The following is a 19,877-nucleotide window of genomic DNA, read 5'->3' on the forward strand; positions in this document are numbered from 1 at the left end:
CAATTAGAGTTCGGGCGTTGGTCCCCCTCCCACATGGTCATGCCACATCCTTTCACATTACCGCTTTAAAAAGGGAAGCCGTTTTTCTGCTGAAAGAAACCCGTGGCAGCCATATAATGTAATGATCTCATACAATTTTAAATAAATAAATCCACAGCTTATACTAGCAACTAACTAAATGTTGAATGCTTAGCTACGTTATTCAAGATTTTGTAATGTAATGGTATTAGATGGTGTTGCTGAAAATCCAAACATGCACGAAAGGCCCAAGTGCTCATCTTTTATAATGTGTACGGTAGACGGGGCGTGTTTTATGCTGTCCGCACTGTGATGTGCAAGACTGAGCCACTCGATTTGGCTTTGCACCAGGGGGTCTTTGTAAGTGAATGTCTATAGCTTACTGGGGGTTACAATGCCGGTGGAGTCTGTGCCCATCCGAGATTCGGCTTTCTACCAGCGTCTGCTGCAGCACTACTTGAATTTATTGAAAAAGTACCCGATCCTCACCAAATCCGTGACCAGGTAAGACTCGGTGCCCCTGATTGACTAGAACACTGCTCTTCGTTTCCTGAAGTTTTCAAGCACTTGATTTCAATAGTCCTTTCTGCTGTTCTGTTTGTTTGTTTGTTTGTTTTTCCGTCAGTATTCGTCACTATTGCTCTTGAACCTAAACGGATCCACCACTTTAAGAGGGTGGCAAACGCTACCCGTTCTTAAATTCCCCCATGTGCACAAACCCGATGACGGTTTATGCAAAGTAAGTTAGGGATCCGTTTTTACGGTGACAGTGTATTTCCCACGTTGAGCGAACGTGACCAAATCGTTCAAAAGCAGCTGGTACTGTGAAACTGGTGACACAGTAGCCAAATCCTCTCTATCTAGTAAGCAACACGCTGTTGGTAAATGTATAGCTTCGTTGTTGTTTCAACCTACGTGTCTTTACTCAGTCAATATAATCATTTTTAAGGCAGATGCACCTCGAACTACCTACTTATGTATAGGAAGTGAGAAAAGGGAGTACCGGACGTGAGAGATAGTTAGATTAAAATGAATCCGCGAGAACATCTCTAACACGAAAGTGACTTTTGGACCCTGACCCATATTCCCACCCCTATCCTCTGCCAATCTGTTAGCACTCTGCCGAGATCCTCCCCTGTTTAAAGTTAGGTGGATTTCGACGTTATCAGCAAGCCCCGCACCGTGTTCCCCTGCTGGGAAAGGTTGATCCGAGCATCTGACGCAACGCGAGGTCGTTTGTTCACTATAACGATGTACTGACGGTGCCGTCCACCCCAGCGGTATCCTGTCTGCGCTCGGGAACCTGCTGTCTCAAGCCCTGGAGAAGAGAGGAAGAGACAAGGCTGGCAAATCGGGGAAGGAGCTGGACCTTTTAGGACCCGCTCGCTTTGCAGTTTACGGGTATGCTGGATTAATCGGGAGTCCTCCAGTCTTTTTCACTTGGTTTCTGATTTTTCTAAAAGAATGATCAAGGCATGTGTATTGGGGGTAACGCCTAGATTTATTGCAGAATGGTATGTGTTTTTTCATTGGGCTCTCTAATTTAGGCTATTGCAGTAATTTCAGTGCATGTTAGATTAGCATGATTCAGTGAAACTCTAGCCCCGTGAGTCCAAGCATGACGGGAGTTTTACCTGTTGGTTTTCCTCCAGGCTGTGTGTCACGGGCCCTGTGAGTCACTATTTCTACCAGTTACTGGAGCTGCTCCTGCCCACCTCCATACCGTACTGCATGCTGAAGAGACTGCTCCTGGATCGCCTCGTCTTTTCTCCTGCCTTCCTCCTGCTCTTCTTCCTTGTCATGAACATGTTAGAGGTCAGCCTGCGTCCCAGGGGGCTGGAGATTCTGTCCTTCAGTTCCGTTTATTTGGAATGTGCATTTCATTGTGCACTAGTGCGAGGAAATGCTTATTTGCATTTGCATTTGCATTTGCTCCAATACAAAAGACAATAAAGGAATCATCAAAAACATAAACACAGTAGCACAGTAGAACAGTAGCAGCAACAACAAGTTAAATGACATACAGCCTAAAAAAACTCAGACAAGCAGTGTGAGAAAAACCCATCAATGTGAGCCAGTGGTAGGAGTGGAGTTCAGTAATCTGACAGCTTGTGGGAAGAAACTGTCTCTGAGTCTGGAAGGCTGTGCCTTTATGCTCCTATAATGCTTACCAGAGGGAAAGGGGGAGAAAAATGAGAAACCAGGATGACTGGTATCCTTAACAATACTTCCAGCCTTCCTGAGACAGCGAGTTGTAAAAATGTCCACAATAGAGTGGAGCTGTACTCCAGCAGCGGACTGGGCTGACCTGATCACCCCCTGTAACACCTTCCAGTCATACAGTGAGCTGCTGCCAAACCCCACTGTATTACCACACATGAGCACACTCTCAATATGCTCACCTGTGAAAAGTGGTAAGGACAGTTGAAGATAGACCACATGTTTTCAACTGTCTGAGGAAGCAAAGGCGCTGTTGTGCCTTCTTTGTAGCTCCAGTTGCATGCTGGGACCACATTAAATCATTAGTGATGAAGGTACCCTGGGACTTGAAGCTTCTAACTGTCTCTACAGCCACACCATGGATGTGAATAGGGGTGGGATCCCCACCCTGCTTTCTAAAATCGATGACCAGCTCTTTGGCTTTGCCTACGTTGAGGGAGAGATTTCTTTTTTTTTTCCTTTTGGAGAATCATGCCATAGAGCTCCCATGGTACATGTCTGGCACAGGACAAAATGTCTGCCTGAGCATGATTTCCCACACAGATAGTCATAAGTAATTGGACTGTTGTGATCTGAAGCCCCACTTTATTTTGCCTTTGAAGGGTAAGAATTGGTCAGCGTTCCAGGAGAAACTGAGAACAGGGTACTGGTCGGCGCTTAAGATGAACTGGAAAGTGTGGACCCCCTTTCAGTTTGTCAACATCAACTATGTTCCTGTGCAGGTGAGTCCTAGATGTAGGCACTTGGACTTAACGGATTGAATTTGTCTTCGAATAAATGGTGTCCTGGACATTAATAGCTTGATTTTCTTTGTTGTTGTTTTTTTTTCCAGTTTCGGGTGCTCTTTGCCAACCTTGTGGCTTTGTTTTGGTATGCCTACCTCGCTTCAGTGCGGAAATGAGGCCAGTAAGGTCATCAGCTAATTGGATTGGATGAAGAGTGTGGTGATTATACACAGTGTGTCTTTAACCACAGGCCTTGCAGGGTGTAGTAACACTAACATACACACTGGGACACAGACCAGGACAGTGGCCCTCTGATTGAATCCTGCTGCGTGTATTATCTGTGGATTAAATTGAAAGGTGGGAGAGGGATGCGATCTGCAAATGGGAAAAGAGCAAATAATTGGTTAGGAGGATTGACAACTGGGAGAACACTTTAGTGAACTGCTTTCGAAATCTGAATTTGGTTCCACGTTGACTGAAAGTGTATAATTTATCATTTAAACGGACAGAGACTGACTTTAAAAATGTGACTTCACTCATCATTCGCCTTTGAGGGCCTTATGTCGTCCACTGGCCAGCTTGTAAAAGTTATTTCTTCTGAGAAAGGTCATAGTTAACATGTAATTTAAATAAAGATGAACATATTTGTTTAACCACTACTTAATCTCTATTTTAACCTGAAAAATATCAGCAATGATGCTTAAGGTTTTTGTATTTCAGTCATTTGTGTGTATAGGCAAATCTTGAGTGTTATTTGGACCTGGATAGTGACAGTTTATGTGAAATAACCAGTTTAGTCAGATATTTTGAATTTCACAGATGTCTGAAGCATTAAAAAAAATTAAGATATAAACCTAACTGTTCTCTTATCACATTTGCTTTTATTATGTCTCCAAATGTACATTATTTCTAATGGAAAATGTTTTTTACTTCAAACATTACAAATAAAAAGACTTATTTTCCTTGTGGTTAGGTTCAAAAGCTTTATTTGTATACCATCCTGATTATGTTCTGTAACACTTTGGAAACATTACTTTATGCTAGAGTTGAAAAGAAAATACTTGACATTTGAGTAAACCTTTACTCTATCCTGTTAGATTATTACATTTTCCACATTGTATTGTTACTTTGTTGTATGATAAGTGTGATTCTTCCAATACTTTTAATCTTAAAATAAATTGTTCTTGTCGGTGTAGGAAAGGACAACATCCTGTTTAATGACGAGACAGAAAGAGAGCATCATGTTTTATTCCTTCTCCTAACAACAGAGGGCAGTGTTTATGCATAAATCAGCAGACAGATTAGCATTATGCATAGACTCCTTTTCAAATTGACAGTGTGTAATTCAGGATTAGTAAGAATTAGACTCCATGTGTACAGCACAATTCCCACTTGCGTAATATCGCTGTCTTGCAGTACAGGGGCTCTGGGTTCAATTCCTGGGGTGCTGTTTGTGTGTTCTTCCGTGTTCGTCCGGGTTTCCTTTGGGTGCTCCAGATTCCTCCCACAGTCCAAAAACCTCCCTCCCGTCTAAAAATGTTTTCCTTAAACTTCTTCAACATTTCATCTTGGGAGATCGTATGTGTGTGTCCGACTCTGAACATTAATGGAATAGAGAGGGATGCTTTTTTATGCACAATCAGCGTATCTCCGGGTTTTAGACCATAAGCGTCCACATGGACAGTGTCTTGTAGTCCTGTCCGGGGCCAGTTCTGGCCCTGCTGCTGCTTCCGATGCTCCTATCCTAGCTTGCACATTTCAGCAGTGCTCTACACACTCAACTTTCAGAAAAAGCGCGATCATCGCGACCAGGCAGATTTAATGCTGCAGAGCTGTGAAGGGCGATACACAGTGGAGTGTGATAGTTAGCGCTGCTGCCTCACAGCTCCTGGGTCCTACTCTGAGTTCTGCAGGGGGCGCCTTCTGGGTGGTGCTTGGTGTTGTACATTCTGGCGCCGCCAATGTTTAATGAACGAGTGCCCAGAGTTGAGTAGTACACAGCGATAGAGGAATACCACCCCGTGCCGTCCTCAAAAGTAACGGGTTCTGTACAGCGAATCCAGAATAAGAGATGAGATCACTTTATTAGCCATATACAATTTCTTGCCTTAGGAATTTGTCTTTTCCGCATACCCCGGCTTGCTCTCCACGAGAGACAGACACACAGACAGAGAGAAGCTTGGGGTCAGAGCGCAGGGTCAGCTATTGTACGGCGCCCCTGGAGCAGTTGGGGTTAAGGGCCTTGCTCAGGGGCCCAACGGAGTAGGTCTGGATTAAAATTTGCAAAACCATGACGGAGTGGGAAGGGTCCGAGACCCAGACACGACACCGAATCCAGAGGTGGTGGATTCAACACCATCTTATTGCAAAGCAATTTACTGGGACTATGAAACCTCAAATCGGTGTTCGCACGGATAATAGTGTGCAAACACAATAATAAATATTCATTTTAGTCCCGGAATTATGCAATCATAAGAAAATAATATACATTTGAGTCTCAGAATTATAAAGAAATGAAATGTCTTTGAAATGGCAAAAATGACCGTTTTTAAAATCTTCATCTGAAAATATATTTTTTCTTACTGCAGCTGTGATCGAATACTTGCTTATAAATTTTAGCAAACAAACAAAAAAAGAAACCATACAAGAGTTACTCGTTTAGTTCTTTGTGAAATGTAGTAGTCGATGTAGAAGCAGCACCGGGCGGCGGTCTGTTCTACCCTGCGACAGCATCAGCTGGTATCTACGAAACCGCTAGCAAGCTTCTGTACAGGAAGTCTCGTCCTGCCCACTACCTCCACGTCACGTCGCGCTAGAAAAGCAAAGTTTCGATTTCTGAGCTCGGAAGACGTTCAGTTTCCTTTTCCCTGTCTTTTTCACTTGAAATTGCCACACCCGCTAAGTGCGGCGTATCACAAAGACAACGTTTCTATAGCCTGTTTAATACGTTGTGCTCCGCTGGTCGCTGGTGTCTTGCCCCGATTAGCGTATCGGTACGGAACATTTATCCAGGTTCCGCAGAAGAGCTAAGTCGTCCCACCACCATAGGTGTTTCACAAACGGATTTACTAATGAATCTGAACATTTTCTAAGGAGGCGTTTTTAGCACTGCAAACGATGAGGCGCGCTTATTAAATTAGAAGCGGGTTGCACAGTACGATGACTCATCACGCTGCTGGAGTTTCAGTGCTTGATTCTATGTTGTCCCGATCTATGTAATCGCATACAAAGCGGAAGTGAGCTTATGCAATGCTGAGCAATCTGCTACTAGTTTTTCAAATAGGTTATAAACCAATTTGATGATGCTTTCCCATTGTTCTTCTTAATAAAATATCCTCAGAATATATCACTTTTCCTGATCCCTTGGAAGAAACAGTTAAAAAAGCAAACTTTTTAATCTTTGGCTGATGAAGACTGACATTAAAAATGCACCTTCTTATTTAAATGTGTTTGTTCACCTTCAATCAGACTTACAGCATATAGTACACTGGATACATGACCTTAAAGATTAATAAGAGTTCAGCACAGTTTATGTGCTTGTGACCATATTACAATTAGCATTTTTCTTTAATCATACTTTACCATTGATAACATTTACGGTTTTCATGTTTTGGCCTAAATGTAGGTTGATAGATCTTATCTGTATGTCCTTTTACGTGACACTTAAATAGCACCTAAATTGTCTGTTAAACCACTTCCCAACAAGCTATTGTTTAACTTCAGACTCAATAAATAAGATGTACCTCCATCTTTCAAGTTAGTGTTTTTAGTCCTGGTTTGAAGGAAAATGTAAAATCATGCGTGTAAAACACATACAGCATTGGGAACCCCGGTTAATAGTCTGAGCTCTCAGAAATAATCTTTTAGATTAAATTTTTGAAGTTTAAAAGAAATTCTAGAAACTCTTTTCTAATCAACCTTTCATAAAAGTGTTGATCCTGGTGCACTGTACTGACACATTGACTTATTATGTGAATTAAATATTTTTTTATTCCTGGAGCATTGTCTCTTTGACACTTACTAGTAAAATGATTAGCAAATACAAATAGGATTTTAGTGCCTCATAATGCAGAACATGGCATTAAAATTATTTATGTTATTTATGTTGAAGCATGTTATGACTTCTGCTATTTATTTTTATGAGTTAATTTTAATTAGAAGAATAACGAAATCCAGCATAATTAAAAATGGTTTATCCACCTTCATGTGCTGGGTAATTACAATCTTTCATGAATAAGCCCTGATAATGCAGAAAATACAGAAGGCAAGGACACAGACATTGACTTCCATGGATTTTTATCCATATACTATATTTTATTTAAAATATAAGCAATATACAAGCATTAATCTTTAACACAGTAAAAGCAAAAGTATAGAGAGCAGATGCCAACAGATTAGTTGTCAGTCTTTAAAAACATGTGCCCTATAACACTAAAACTCTCCAGGACCAGAACTAGTGAACCCCGGTTTAAACTGATAAACAGACTTCTATTCTTGTTCGTACATTAATACAGCCACGGGAAACCAAATGAAAAAATAATAATTTACACCATAGAATTGTGAATACAAATAAAAAAATAAGACTTTTTTTTATAAGTTTACTATAAATACGGTATTAAGACAAACGTCATATACTATTTTTTCATGGATTTTAAACCGGAGGAGCCGTCATCAAGAAATGGCTCCCAATTAGCACCCCCGCTTCAATGAAAAATACAAACAGAAGTCTATTTTTCGCTCAGGAATGGTACTATTAATACGTTAAACATCGAGAGAAGTCTTTATAGTGGGAAACAAACAAGCTCGTCTATAACAATTAACCGCCTCTCAGACGAAGGTCTAAAAATATAGTGGACTCTGGCTTGATCTTGTAATACTCCAGGGTCTTGCCATCTTCCATCTGTATGCCTCCAAAGATGAGCCTTTGTTGGTCTACAGGAACTCTCTCCACCTCGTGAACTTTGGATTTCAACTTTTTCACGGTCATATCAGGGGTTACGTCGTAGGTGTGCGTCTGACCCCTGTCGTTCCTCAGGAAGATCTGGAAGGGTCGTTGCTCGGCGATGACGAGAACCGCGACGACGTCTCCGGATCTCAGTCCATATGCACTCAGGGTCTTCGTGTCGTCGTCGAGATCTCTTCTGCTCCCGTTCTGCACGACCAATCGCTGGTTACTGTGCAGCGCGTTCGCCTTGTGGGCGATCACCCTCTTCAGCTCACCAACGGTGACGCCCGGATTTACAGACAGGGTAAAAGTCGTTCCTTCCATGAATTTGATTGTCAGCTCCATTGCAAGCAGATGTGTTGAGCCGCTGCTAAGAAAATCAACAGAAAGATCAGTCCTGCCTTCCTTTCCGGAGAACAGCGAACTCAGAAGATCTAATGAATGAACTAATAAAACGTGCAAGTGGTCAGACTGAAGTCCTTATAAACGGTGCAGAATTCAGAGCTACTTGAATTCCATCATCTCCATCCTGTCGCAAGCTCAACTAATTAGCAGTAATTCATAAGTACTTTTGAAGTAATTGTTCTACAAGACGTAGATGTAAATCGCTTCAGTTATTGAACAGAAGCTATTTTGGTTTTTTTTAAAAAAGTATTTGTGTAGTATTGATATTTTACTATTGAAATTTACAGGCCGGAAACAGTTGATCTGAACTAGAATAGCACAAGTTTCATTGTAACTGTTATTCAGTTTTTTTAAGACGTTAAATCTCACGATAAATGCACGATACAAACTCTCCTTACTTCACAGACTGTTCTTCAATGAATTAGTACATCAAACCTTTAATTGTCTATTTGTTTTGTTTCATTTAGAATGTCATAAAGAATTAAAAATGGAATGCCAAACAGTAGCAAAAAGTAATCAATAAGTTACCAAGTGATGAAGAAAAACATACCTTTATCTCAAATAAAGTCGTAGCGCACAGAATAAAATTCGATCGGCTGCCAAAGGTTGTCTTTTGCCGCGAACGTCTTTTCAGGTGCTCGGTCTCTGCCTCGAATGGTACAGTACTGTGGCTCCACAGCTGTTTATAAAAGCTGTTTTTACAGTGAAGTCCTGCCCCCTTCTCTACGTCACTCAGCATATGATCGTCAACTTTCGTTTTCCATCTTCAAAAGGTTTCGTTTTCCATTTTTCTTGGCTTAATCGTCTGAGACTGCGACAGCGATCGAACTCTGGAATGAAATACATAACAAAAACAAGTCTGATTGTTTTGCTGGTTGTGCTGGTTGTTTCTAACACGAAAAAAATAAACTAGGTTATGTATAGTTGAACGAGTCGGCAATAAGCGCTTAATAATGAAATTTCCTACTATACGGAAGCATTTTCTCAACCGGTGTTTATAAAACACCAATCCAAAACTGTATCTGCATTTAAACTAGACACTGTTGATGATTTTTAGGTTGAAATACAAAAAATAATTGCTTGCCTAGCTTAACAGCACATTGCTTTGGAGATATAAGTAGACAGTATGAAGTATGAAACACTGTAATTGTTTATATTAATTAAGCCGTTTATGAGCAAATGTAATCACATGTAACCTCCCTGTACTGCGTCATTGTCCATGCCACCATGCTGAAGGTCAGATTCTAGGCTGGTTTACAACTTCATAATGGTCCCAGACAAAAGACTCCAGCCTCAAAACAGCAATTGATCGACATTCAGATATCATCCCAGGTCCAGACTCTAACCTAGGGCCCCAGATACTTTTAACCTTAACTCCTGAGAATTATTTTTTGCCACTGTTATCAATAACAGATTGCATTCAACTTTTTTCTTCTGAATAAATAAGCACTAGTTAGTACTAGTTATCTAGAAACATCTATTGGTGAATTGTCTGTTATTTACTTTACTGTGTATATGTCAAAATATGTAATTTACCATGTTTATGAAATGTCATGACTATTCCTTTCTACAAAACATTTTCATTATTGTAGATTAAACCATTTTCTAAAATATTCACCCTGAACTCGCCCACGAACCTAGCGCTGTTCACACTTAAGGGAGACCTATGAGAATCCTAGTACTTACTGTATGTTAATGCAAAGAGTCTGACTTTGATCACCACATTCACGGGTATAAAATATCTGTGAACTTGATATCTTAAAATGTTCAGCTTTATGATTTTCTACTGATTTTTCTCCCAACACTATGTACCGTTTTTATCTTTGTTCAGGCACTTTAGGATAATGTTGTTGTTGTTGTTGTTGTGAAAAGCACAAAACAAAATGGATAATCATGTCAAGCATGGAAGTGAATTCAGTGCTGGATTTGACAAAACACCTTTCGTATAAAACAGTAGCAATGGAATGCCAGTGCTGTTACACACACCGAATGCCTAATGTCAATAAAACATTCTATGACCAGTTCCTCAAACAAGGGAGAAGAACAGAAAATGAAACTGATTTTATCGGCTTGAGTTAATGTGTACACTGTCATCAGGACGCTGCAGAGTTTGAAAGGTCAAGACACAGCATTGCAATTCCTGTAATCCTGCAAGACATGATATACAGAACTGTTTACAACTGTTTAAAAAGCCTTTTCTGTATATTTCCTTTGTGTCTTATTTAATTGCTTTCTTTATGCTGAATCCAGCCTCTTTTCAATATCTGGCTCTAGAATCTAAAAATAAGACTTAGCGGATATTTAAAGATTGGTATTATTGCCCTAATTATAGACACATAATCTAACAGGTCTCTCTGAGAAGATGGACAGGCTAATTAAGCATTTTATGAAGCATTTCCTCCTAAAGTGCCAATATTTTACTTGTGGAAATACACCTGGAAATACTTTCTGGAAGAGATTTTTTAAAACCAGAGCTGCTGTAGTTTTCTACATAATAGACAGAATGAATACAAATCTAAATGTAAAATATATGTGAATTGATTAAATCCTTATCTGATGCATTTTCTGCTTGATCTTCAAAATCTCAGCACTGCTGATAAACTCGTGCCCCAATTAGCTCGATTCAGAATTAATTTATTCACAATATTACCATTAACATCCCCATGTAATTGTTCAATATTTCTGAAAAGGGGTTAGCAGATAGCCCATGTGTGGTCACATTCTATACACCCATTTAAAAAATGTTAATTAAAGAATAATAATTTAGTCTGTTTACTGTGCAGTACAAACACACGTGATCCTTAACCCAATCCATAAAATGCTCTATACGTGCACATCAGACCACAGTCATGCAAGACATGCCAGATTATTGAGGTGAGCTGGTTTGGGAAAACCCCAGTACATACTATCCAATGTGAAGACTACAGATTATTTTTTTTTAGTGTTTGACAACACTTCACGGGAAATGCATTATTGTAGTCGTCATTATATTCTTCAGTTTCTATTTCTCCGATAGGGGATTGCCTAGGATCTGTGAAGTTCGTCGTGAAATGCCTCTTTGCCTTTAACCTGTTTTCCAGGTGATTGAGCGGCCCTTACTGAGAAAGAGCGCCACGCCATGGCCCGTTAAGTAAGCGCTCGATTTATAGCATCCAGATGTCTACACAGCACTGCTCTATAACGAATCTTAATCAAATCCATCGTCAAATTAATCCAGCAGCCCTGTTTCCAGTTCTCCTGGCAGTTTTCTCCCTGCTTGTGGAATAAATCTGCGCAAGTTGTTCATTCTAATACTGCAGTAACTTTTGTAGCACAACTACTGCCGCATTCATGTTCCTTTTTATATAACAATCGTTCAAAACACTTTTACAACAAATATTTTAATGCAGATCTAGGCCGAGGAGAAGGATCGGGGAGAATACTGGTTTATTATTTTAAGGGATATTCCCAAATCAGAATTACCCTTGGGTGGCGCTTTGACGGCTGAAAGTTGCACGAACCCTCCGGTCCCGCCTGTTTCGGTGAATTCCACATGACGTCACCGCTACTTTAAAAATGCACCATCCCAGCTGGCTGCTGCACAACACGGAGGTCAACTTCGGAAAAGCAGCGTGAGCACCGAGACTTTCACACAGTTCACAGACTGGTAATTTGAAATTATTTTCACTGAATAAGGACAATGTCTATGTGAAGTATCTTAGAGAACAGCACTGCCAAACATATAAAATGCATGCCTATTTCATGATTTCTTAGGCTTCTTGTATATGAAGTGAAATGTTGTCATGTTACTACTTCTTTGTTACACAGCAGATATGTAATTGTGAAATGGCTCAGACTGACACAGACGAGTCGGAGAACAGATTGGGAAGAGATAAAAGTATATATAAAGGAGCTGTATCCACTGCTCTATTAACATTCTCTCGTTTTAAAGGCACAAGAAAACGTTTTCTTTTAATATGACCTTCTGCTCTTGCCTGAACGTGCTACTACTGATTGTTTCTTGTTCAGAAAACGCATTGTAGAGAAAGGATGCAGATCACAGTGAAGCTCATGACGGGAAAGGAGTGCTCCGTTGATCTGGAGCCCAGCGCCACCGTGACTGAGCTGAAGCAGGAGGTCAAACGACTGGCCGGGATCCCCGAAACATCCCAGAAGCTCGGGTTGAACGGAGGTGGGCACATCACGGTGCTGGAGGACCACAGGACGCTGAGCGACTACGATCTGTCGCCTGCGAGGTCCGTGGTGATGCTGGTCACCGAACCCAAACCAACACCCAGCGAGATCTTTCTGAGCACGCACAAGGGACAGACGCGGACCTACACCTTCCACCCAGACGAGGCGGTGTCGGATTTCTGTGACAGAGTAACTCGCCAGGAAGGTGTGCCCAGGAGCCAGCAGCGCTTGATCTATAATGGGAGACAGCTCGACGAAAACAAACGAATGAGTGATTACGGCATAACACCTCAGAGCACCGTCCACCAGACTCTGCGACTGCGAGGAGGCGGCTGGGCTTGGCCTCCAACCCACTGAGAGACGTCGTGGTTGAAAAGTGGCGCTGTCTTTAAAAATCTTACTCACAGATGACTAGTTTCTTGTTGTCTTTTTATCTTAGAATTCGTTTTTCCTTCTTCTAAAAGTCATGAACATGTTTGAGTTGTTATTTAAAACAACCAGCATTTTGGGGTTCTGTGATAGGAAACGCATGTTCAGTGTTATTAATCATAAAATAATCATCCACCTTCGTCTTAATTCTGAGTATGTGCAATAATATGTTCGAAGGTGTAAACCGATGCGGCGTATGACTACTGCACGGAAAAAATATGTTTTATTTATGCGCTTAAAATTTTATTATAAATAAGACAAACTGACTAGCTACGTCCTCGACATTCAAGGGTCTGCGTATTTATTAATGCACATCTGCAGATCGTTAGTTTTAAAAAGCTCTGGTGCCATCTATTGGTTCATTCTATCATCAGCAAAACTTTGTTACCGTAATATGTCCACTGAGCTTTGTTTTTGTAATTGGAAAATGTATGTATACTTCACGGTGTATAATAAATGTAGAATACTGCTTATTCCTGCGTCTGAAAATGATTTTCATCTCGTCAAGAATTCCATACTTAATAGGATGACCGTCGCAGCTCCTGAATATGCCCGCAAAACAGGTGTCGCTCAGTTTGCGGATTTGGCGCCCCCTGTTGGTGAAATGTTGGAATAGCGCTGTACCGCCGTGTCCGCCGTCAGGATGGGCAACCTTTTACCCATTTTTGCACATAGCTGACATTCGATAATCTAATCAATATAAACGATCAATAAACAATAATCAGTGGTCAGCTAGGCAAGTACCTAATGATTGATTCAAATGTGATTGTTTTTTCACGTTATACATTATTATTTATATAATATCGGGAAACAAATAAATTCCATAACAGGATACTCCCCTAAAAATGTACACCAAATTCTGAAAATAAAAATCTCTGAATATTATTTCTTGAAAATACACAAGTATTAATTTTTGATTACGTTTAAGCCAATGGCATCGTGAAAAGTAGTTTGTCCCAGGCTGTAAAAACACTAGCACGTCAGTTTGCCTAGGACTATGGCCAGCCTGTCTTGTAACAAGAACACCAGCTACGGAAAGTACCCTCTCACATAATAATAATAATTAATCATTCCTTACACTTCTATAGCGCTGTTCTGGACACTTTACAGGTAATGGGGACTCTCCTTCACCACCATCAATGTGCAGCCCCACCTGGATGATGTGACGGCAGCCAGAGTTCGCCAGTATGCTCCCCACACACCAGCTATGAGTGACGAAGCCAGATGGGGATTATTAGGAGGCCATGACTGGTAAAGGGCAGATGGAAATTTGACCAGGATGCAGCAGTTACACCCCTACTCTTTTCAAGAAATTCCCTGGGATTTTTAATGACCACCGAGAGTCAGGACCTCAGCTTGAAGTCTCATCCAAAGGACAGCGCCTTTTTACAGTAGAGTGTCTCCTTCACTGTAGTGGCACATTAGGACCCACACAGACTGCAGGGTCTATCTAAACCTCCTAATATGTCGATAAAATGCCCAGATTAAGTGTACGTGTAGCTACAAACTATGTTCGTAATATTTTTTGCATTGTTGTTCATAGAGATTACGTAAGCGTTAAAATATTTCTATTTTTGAACGGACAAGATAGGTCACCACGGTTTCCTGTACTCTTACAAAAGTGCACTGCTTCCTTCTACAGCATGCTCCGCTTGCAGCGCTACAGACGGTACCGTGAACCTCACTAAATACTTGTTAGAGCGGTAGACCACCTGTTCCCGAACATCCCCTCTATGCGCTGGCCTCCGGGAGGACAGGTGAACAGAGATCGGGAAGCGTGCGGGCGCCCAGCGCAAACCAGCTGGCGCGCAGTGACGTCACCGCGCCGCAGCCGAGCACGTCCGAGTGACGACGGGGCGGTGCTGTCGCGAGCCGTCCGGAGGGCGGTGCCCGTTGCGCTTGCGTGACCTTTAGGAGGCGGGCTCGCGGGGCTCCGAAGGCGGCCAGGCTAGTACTTCCTGCTCCGGGGGGAAGCGAGAGGCAACCCGAGCCGAGACGGGCTTCTGAGATACACAGACACATACACATCGGAGAGACGCGGGTACGTGGTAAGGTTTTTCTGCCCCAGAAATGAAAAAAAAAAATCCTTTATTACAGAGGAGCTGGGGAGGCCGAGGGAGCCGCCGTCGATCGCGAAGCGGGTAGTACGTGGAGTTCAGAGGCGGGAGGACGGCGGGATTGGTCTCAACAAAGGGATTTAGCCAACTAGCTTGCCGACTCGGTGCGAAACCAGGCAGGCGGATATTTTCCTTTTTGAAAGAAAAGCTGGTCTTCAGTTTTTTTTTTTGGCTGGGTTGCTGGGGGGGGAGGGGGTCGAGGAAGCTGAAATGAGCGGTGTCGATCACAAAACAGGGTCCAGGTGGGGGTTATTCGGGGGAAATTGGACCGGAGATGCGCGGTGTTTTTTTTTTCCGGGAGCATGCGATCTCCGCCGCGGGGTTCTGGCGTGTAGCAGCCCCGGAACTGGAGGCAGAGAGAAGACGCTGTTAATTGGAGGCCGGGTATCACACGGACTGGAACACCATTTTTAAAATTATCCTAGCAATCCCCCCACTGACCTGTTTGAGTCAATTTCCCTGCAGTACCCGGATTGCTGCATGCATCACATTAGTATATTCAATTTGCAAACTTAGCGCTGTCCTTTTAACACACGTATGGGTGTAGCAGGTTTGAATTGGCAGGCTAAAACTGGGTGTGTTGAATCGGAGAAGCTGTACTTTACCGCGGAATGAAATGTTACACTAGACCCCATGAAGCCCCAGTTTAATCTAGTTGTAATAATAGTACGGTACAATATTACCGAAGCTGTTTCTCTGTGTTGTTATCGATGAGTGACTTGATATGAATGGAAGTAAGGAAAACCTGTAGGGAATCTAGATGCGAAATATGAACAAAATACGTTGATCGACACTTGTGGGTTCATTTTATAAGTTACAATAAGCGGAATTATAAAATTATACCTTCTCGATATGCAAATTTCACTTAATGGCAAGTAATATACGGATTTCCCTACATGTGCTCACAGTTGCATTCTGGGTAAATGCTAATGCACAAAGTGTTTGTTTTCCTGGAAAACTGCTGTCAACATCTGATAGGTTTTTTTTTTCTTATTCCTTGAGTGGAATGATGGGACACCACTTTCACACCCAAAGGGTGCCGGAGCCTTTTCAATAAAAAGCTTACAGCACTCTGTTTGGAATAAGAGGGGGAAATGTGTTTTTTTTTAAATACCTCACAGCTGGGGTTACTGTGCCTTTATCTGTGGAACTGCATTTCATATTGTTTCACGTGCACAGAAAAGAACATATTCATGGACACACTCCCCTCTACAGAAGTAAGAACAGACTGTGTGGCCCATTTCAGCTAGTCACTTTTGTATGCACAAAAATGGGGGTATCTGACCCAGGTCCCGCACAGTCCACGGTCCTGCATATGTAACAGGTTGCCTGTAAGACCTATTATCAGCTTTTGTAATGATCAAAATTCCTCTGTGCCTCTACACTTGATCAGTGTAGTAAGTAGGTTGGTTCCATTGAATCACTATTTTGCCACATGTAGGCCTTGAGAGGTTTCCTGTGGTGGGGTCTTCAATTTCAGATTCTCACTGAACCGCCAAATTGAAGAGATCACATCTATCAGTGGCCAAAACAGCGCTCTTCCAAATGATTTTAAGACCAACTCTGGACTCATAAACCTTCTTGGACTGTGGCTAAACAGGACCACCCCTGGACTGAGCTTCGGATTAAAATGGCTCTACGGAGTAGCTCATCTGTCCCATGCATTGACAGTTCTGTCTGTATTTGGACGGGGTCTCTTGTATTAATGAAAGTGGCTTTTGCAGTTGTCTGCATGCTCTTTTCAGTGACCTTTGATTTGAAGTAACAGCTGTGAGGACCTTTATTCAGTCCCATGAGTGTTTAGAACCTGTTCCATCGGAGCGCTTCCCCGGCTGTTGGTCTCTCGGTGAGCGGCTCCGTGCGCTGGGGCCGGTTTCGATTGTTCCCTCTCCTTTCTGTGGTGCCAGGGCTGGTCCCAGGAGAGCCATGGCGGATGGAAGGATCTATGTGGGGAACCTTCCGATCGATGTGCAGGAGCGAGACATTGAGGATCTGTTCTTCAAGTATGGGAAGATTCGAGACATTGAGCTGAAGAACAACAGGGGCACCATCCCCTTTGCTTTTGTCCGTTTTGAGGACCCACGGTAAGCCGGAAGACCCTTTCCAGGGAATAGGACCCCATGTGGCTCGCTTCTTCAAGAGCAGAAGAACATGCGATTGAGGGAACTGTTTTAGTTATCGATCAGATCGGAATTCATCCCTTAGAAAGCCGCACAACTGACTTCGCTGATGTGGTTTCTGCTGAACTGTCAGATGAGCACCACAGGCGATTTTGATAAAACTCATAAATTTGACAATTTGTATCCACAAACAAAAGGCTTTGCAACCAAGTTTGCAGAGTGACCAGGCTTATTGCCTTACATTTGCAAGAAACAAATGTAGGAGGATGGTCTAGGGTAGGTCTAGTTTAAAAGGTACTTTCTGACAGTGTGGAGCTGTGAGGTGTCATTGGTCTATACTTTTCAGCAGGAGGGGAACTGATTGTCTGCTTTCATCTTTAGGGACGCGGAGGATGCAGTGTATGGGAGGAATGGCTACGGGTTTGGGGACTGTAAGCTGCGTGTGGAGTACCCTCGCTCTTCCGCCTCTAAGTTCACCGGTCCAATGGGAGGGGGCCCCAGGGGCAGGTTCGGCCCCCCAACTCGGAGATCGGAGTTCAGAGTCATTGTGACTGGTGAGTGAAAATGTGCATCTTGATTTGGAAGATCCACCGGTGTTTTTTTTTCCCCTTCCCTTTTCAGTTTTGAAAGTGCTGAGTTCCGCTGCTTGAGCGGTGCCAAGGTTTTTGACAAACGACATACCTTGTAAAGGGTGCCAGCAGCCATATCACCCTGTAACTCACAGCTGGCAGCCCACTGAAGCTCAGCGGGAATGAGCCTGGCCTTTACCAGTCATTACCTCCTAATAATCCCCGTCTATGAACTGGCTTCATCACTCTGTTCTCCTCCCCACTGAGAGCTGGTGTGTGGGGAGCGTACTGGCGCACTATGGCTGCCATCGTATCATCCAGGTGGGGCTGTACACTGGTGGTGGTGGAGGGGATCCCCATGACCTGTAAAGCGTTTTGAGTGGAGTGTCCAGAAAAGCGCTATAGAAGTGTAAACAATTAGTTGAGCAAGACCTGTGAATCCATCCTCCTCTTGCCTTTTCAAGGGCTGCCTCCCACGGGGAGCTGGCAGGACCTGAAGGACCACATGCGGGAAGCAGGGGACGTGTGCTTTGCGGACGTGCAGCGGGACGGGGAAGGAGTGGTGGAGTTCCTCCGAAGAGAGGACATGGAGTACGCCCTGCGCCGACTGGACAGGACTGAGTTTCGATCGCACCAGGTAGCTCCTCGGATTTCACGGCCAGGCGGTCTGTCGCCGTGGTTTGAACCGGTATTTCTCCACGTGGGGCTATGGCGTTCCCATTTCAAATGATCACTGAGCGGCCGAGTTGAAAATATTGCTTGTTACAGGGGCCAAAACTATTCTCAAAATAACTTTTCTGTGACTCATAAAACTCACGTTTTTAGTCTGTGGCTCTCTGGGACTCGTCCTGCTCTGAGCAGGAGCAGTTTTTAGGGTTATGCTATTCCCAGTCTACAGTGTTTTGGCAGTAGTACAGTAATTTGAAAGCTTCATTCTTTTATACCTTTTTACTGTGATCTAATAAAGTTCTGTAGAACCAGAGATGGAAGTATTTTGTAAGTATTGTCATTTTCGCATAATTCAGTTAAAATGTTTGACAAGCTTTTTATGAAAAACTTCAAAATTTATTTTAAAGGTTAATTGAGTTGGAGGAACATCAAGGAACAATTGGATCGGTTCCGATTTAGGCTTGTATAACATTCGTGTTTTTAAATGGGCTATTAATGACGAACCATTGTCGTTTTTTTTTTACCTACCTGTTCCCGGTCTTTGCTGCAGGGGGAGACGGCATACATCCGTGTCCACGAGGAGCGAGGTTCAAGCTGGGGTCGCTCGCGGTCTCGCTCCAGGTCCCGAGGACGGTACTCGCCTTACCAAAGCCGGGGGTCCCCCCCTCGGTACCAGTCCCCCCCACCGCATCGCCACTCTCTGTCTCGCCATAGTCCGCCGCCCCGGCGTCTCCCCATACAGCATCACAGCCCCCCTCCCCGCCACTACCGGTAAACGCAACGGCAGGCGAAGGGTGTCCGTGGCTGGAGGTTTCTTTTTTGGGTCTTTTTTTTGATTTATCGTTTTAATTCCCCCCCCCTCCCCTCCCCTCCCCCAGTCATTAATTTACATTCCACTATCGGGACTGTCCCCAAAGGTCTTCGGCTGTGGAAGCTCGCTAGAGAAATGCGCTGATGGCAGGAATGAACTCCAGTTTCCACTGTTCCGTTCTGAAAGGGAGGATTTCTGTAGTGTGTGTGTGTGTCTTCACGCAGATGTTTGTGAGATGGTACATCTAGATTAGGCTGAAGCTACTTGTCAGTCAGTTTAGGCCAGCTTTATGAATATAGTATTAATCATGTGGGTAAAAGCCTTTCTACGGATTCTTATACATGTGCTTAATATGAATTGGAACCACGGGGATTCTCCCTAACCCTGAATGTGCTGGCGTAAAACTGTGAAAGTCTGTTGTCGAAGAGCCCTTTTAGGACAGTCCTGCCTTCTGGATGGTCAACTTTTAGGCTTCTGTTTGTAGACACTGAAGTTTTTTTTGTTTTACTTTTTATGTTAAGTATGAAAGCAAGGCATTTTTAACTTTTTTCTCCAAATGTCATTTCTTTGTACTTAATCTCAGTGGCTGTGTATACAAGCAGATTTTCAATTTTGTTTTTCAATTAATAAATGGAATATAAAATTGCTCTTTAATACAAGTGTGTTCAAAGAATCA

At 42.8% G+C, this 19,877-nt stretch overlaps 4 protein-coding genes across 6 annotated transcripts; 3 read left to right on the forward strand and 1 right to left on the reverse strand.

Annotated features, from left to right (window-relative positions):
* Window positions 1–81: 81 nt before the first annotated feature.
* pxmp2 (peroxisomal membrane protein 2) lies at window positions 82–3,931 on the forward strand. The gene is made up of 5 exons (XM_006640196.3): window positions 82–522; window positions 1,297–1,419; window positions 1,671–1,833; window positions 2,841–2,960; window positions 3,071–3,931. Exons 1-5 carry the CDS (start codon window positions 413–415, stop codon window positions 3,137–3,139), a joined length of 585 nt encoding a protein of 194 aa, XP_006640259.2. The 5' UTR covers window positions 82–412; the 3' UTR covers window positions 3,140–3,931.
* A 3,311-nt stretch (window positions 3,932–7,242) lies between these two features.
* On the reverse strand, window positions 7,243–8,997 carry isg15 (ISG15 ubiquitin like modifier). 2 transcript variants are annotated; one of them, XM_015365988.2, is made up of 2 exons: window positions 8,864–8,997; window positions 7,243–8,275 (listed from the first exon to the last, which is right to left on the reverse strand). In XM_015365988.2, exon 2 carries the CDS (start codon window positions 8,251–8,253, stop codon window positions 7,780–7,782), a length of 474 nt encoding a protein of 157 aa, XP_015221474.2. In that variant the 5' UTR covers window positions 8,254–8,275; window positions 8,864–8,997; the 3' UTR covers window positions 7,243–7,779. The 2 variants fall into 2 exon arrangements, with proteins under 2 accessions (XP_015221474.2, XP_015221473.2); XM_015365987.2 differs by having other exon boundaries at window positions 7,243–8,278; window positions 8,864–8,996.
* A 2,854-nt stretch (window positions 8,998–11,851) lies between these two features.
* LOC102693178 (polyubiquitin-like) lies at window positions 11,852–13,388 on the forward strand. Its single transcript, XM_015365986.2, has 2 exons — window positions 11,852–11,959; window positions 12,322–13,388. Exon 2 carries the CDS (start codon window positions 12,343–12,345, stop codon window positions 12,841–12,843), a length of 501 nt encoding a protein of 166 aa, XP_015221472.1. The 5' UTR covers window positions 11,852–11,959; window positions 12,322–12,342; the 3' UTR covers window positions 12,844–13,388.
* A 1,443-nt stretch (window positions 13,389–14,831) lies between these two features.
* Window positions 14,832–19,846, forward strand: srsf9 (serine and arginine rich splicing factor 9). Of its 2 annotated transcripts, none has more exons than XM_015366416.2 (5): window positions 14,832–14,963; window positions 16,940–17,116; window positions 17,534–17,706; window positions 18,186–18,358; window positions 18,941–19,846. In XM_015366416.2, the coding sequence occupies exons 2-5, from the start codon at window positions 16,959–16,961 to the stop codon at window positions 19,163–19,165; spliced, it is 729 nt and encodes a 242-aa protein (XP_015221902.1). In that variant the 5' UTR covers window positions 14,832–14,963; window positions 16,940–16,958; the 3' UTR covers window positions 19,166–19,846. The 2 variants fall into 2 exon arrangements, with proteins under 2 accessions (XP_015221902.1, XP_006640261.1); XM_006640198.3 differs by having other exon boundaries at window positions 14,833–14,956.
* Window positions 19,847–19,877: the final 31 nt, after the last annotated feature.

The sequence above is a fragment of the Lepisosteus oculatus genome, chromosome 22 (assembly GCF_040954835.1).
Source record: "Lepisosteus oculatus isolate fLepOcu1 chromosome 22, fLepOcu1.hap2, whole genome shotgun sequence".
Taxonomy (NCBI): domain Eukaryota; kingdom Metazoa; phylum Chordata; class Actinopteri; order Semionotiformes; family Lepisosteidae; genus Lepisosteus; species Lepisosteus oculatus.

Bases quoted from the DNA above. Each gene is read 5' to 3' on its own strand.
- pxmp2 (XM_006640196.3), top strand. From the start codon at position 413: ATGCCGGTGGAGTCTGTGCCCATCCGAGATTCGGCTTTCTACCAGCGT. The intron at 1,420-1,670 runs GTATGCTGGATT...GTTTTCCTCCAG, and splicing joins GCTCGCTTTGCAGTTTACGG to GCTGTGTGTCACGGGCCCTG. The intron at 2,961-3,070 runs GTGAGTCCTAGA...TTTTTTTTCCAG, and splicing joins TCAACTATGTTCCTGTGCAG to TTTCGGGTGCTCTTTGCCAA.
- isg15 (XM_015365988.2), bottom strand. From the start codon at position 8,253: ATGGAGCTGACAATCAAATTCATGGAAGGAACGACTTTTACCCTGTCT.
- LOC102693178 (XM_015365986.2), top strand. From the start codon at position 12,343: ATGCAGATCACAGTGAAGCTCATGACGGGAAAGGAGTGCTCCGTTGAT.
- srsf9 (XM_015366416.2), top strand. From the start codon at position 16,959: ATGGCGGATGGAAGGATCTATGTGGGGAACCTTCCGATCGATGTGCAG. The intron at 17,117-17,533 runs GTAAGCCGGAAG...TTTCATCTTTAG, and splicing joins GTCCGTTTTGAGGACCCACG to GGACGCGGAGGATGCAGTGT. The intron at 18,359-18,940 runs GTAGCTCCTCGG...TCTTTGCTGCAG, and splicing joins CTGAGTTTCGATCGCACCAG to GGGGAGACGGCATACATCCG.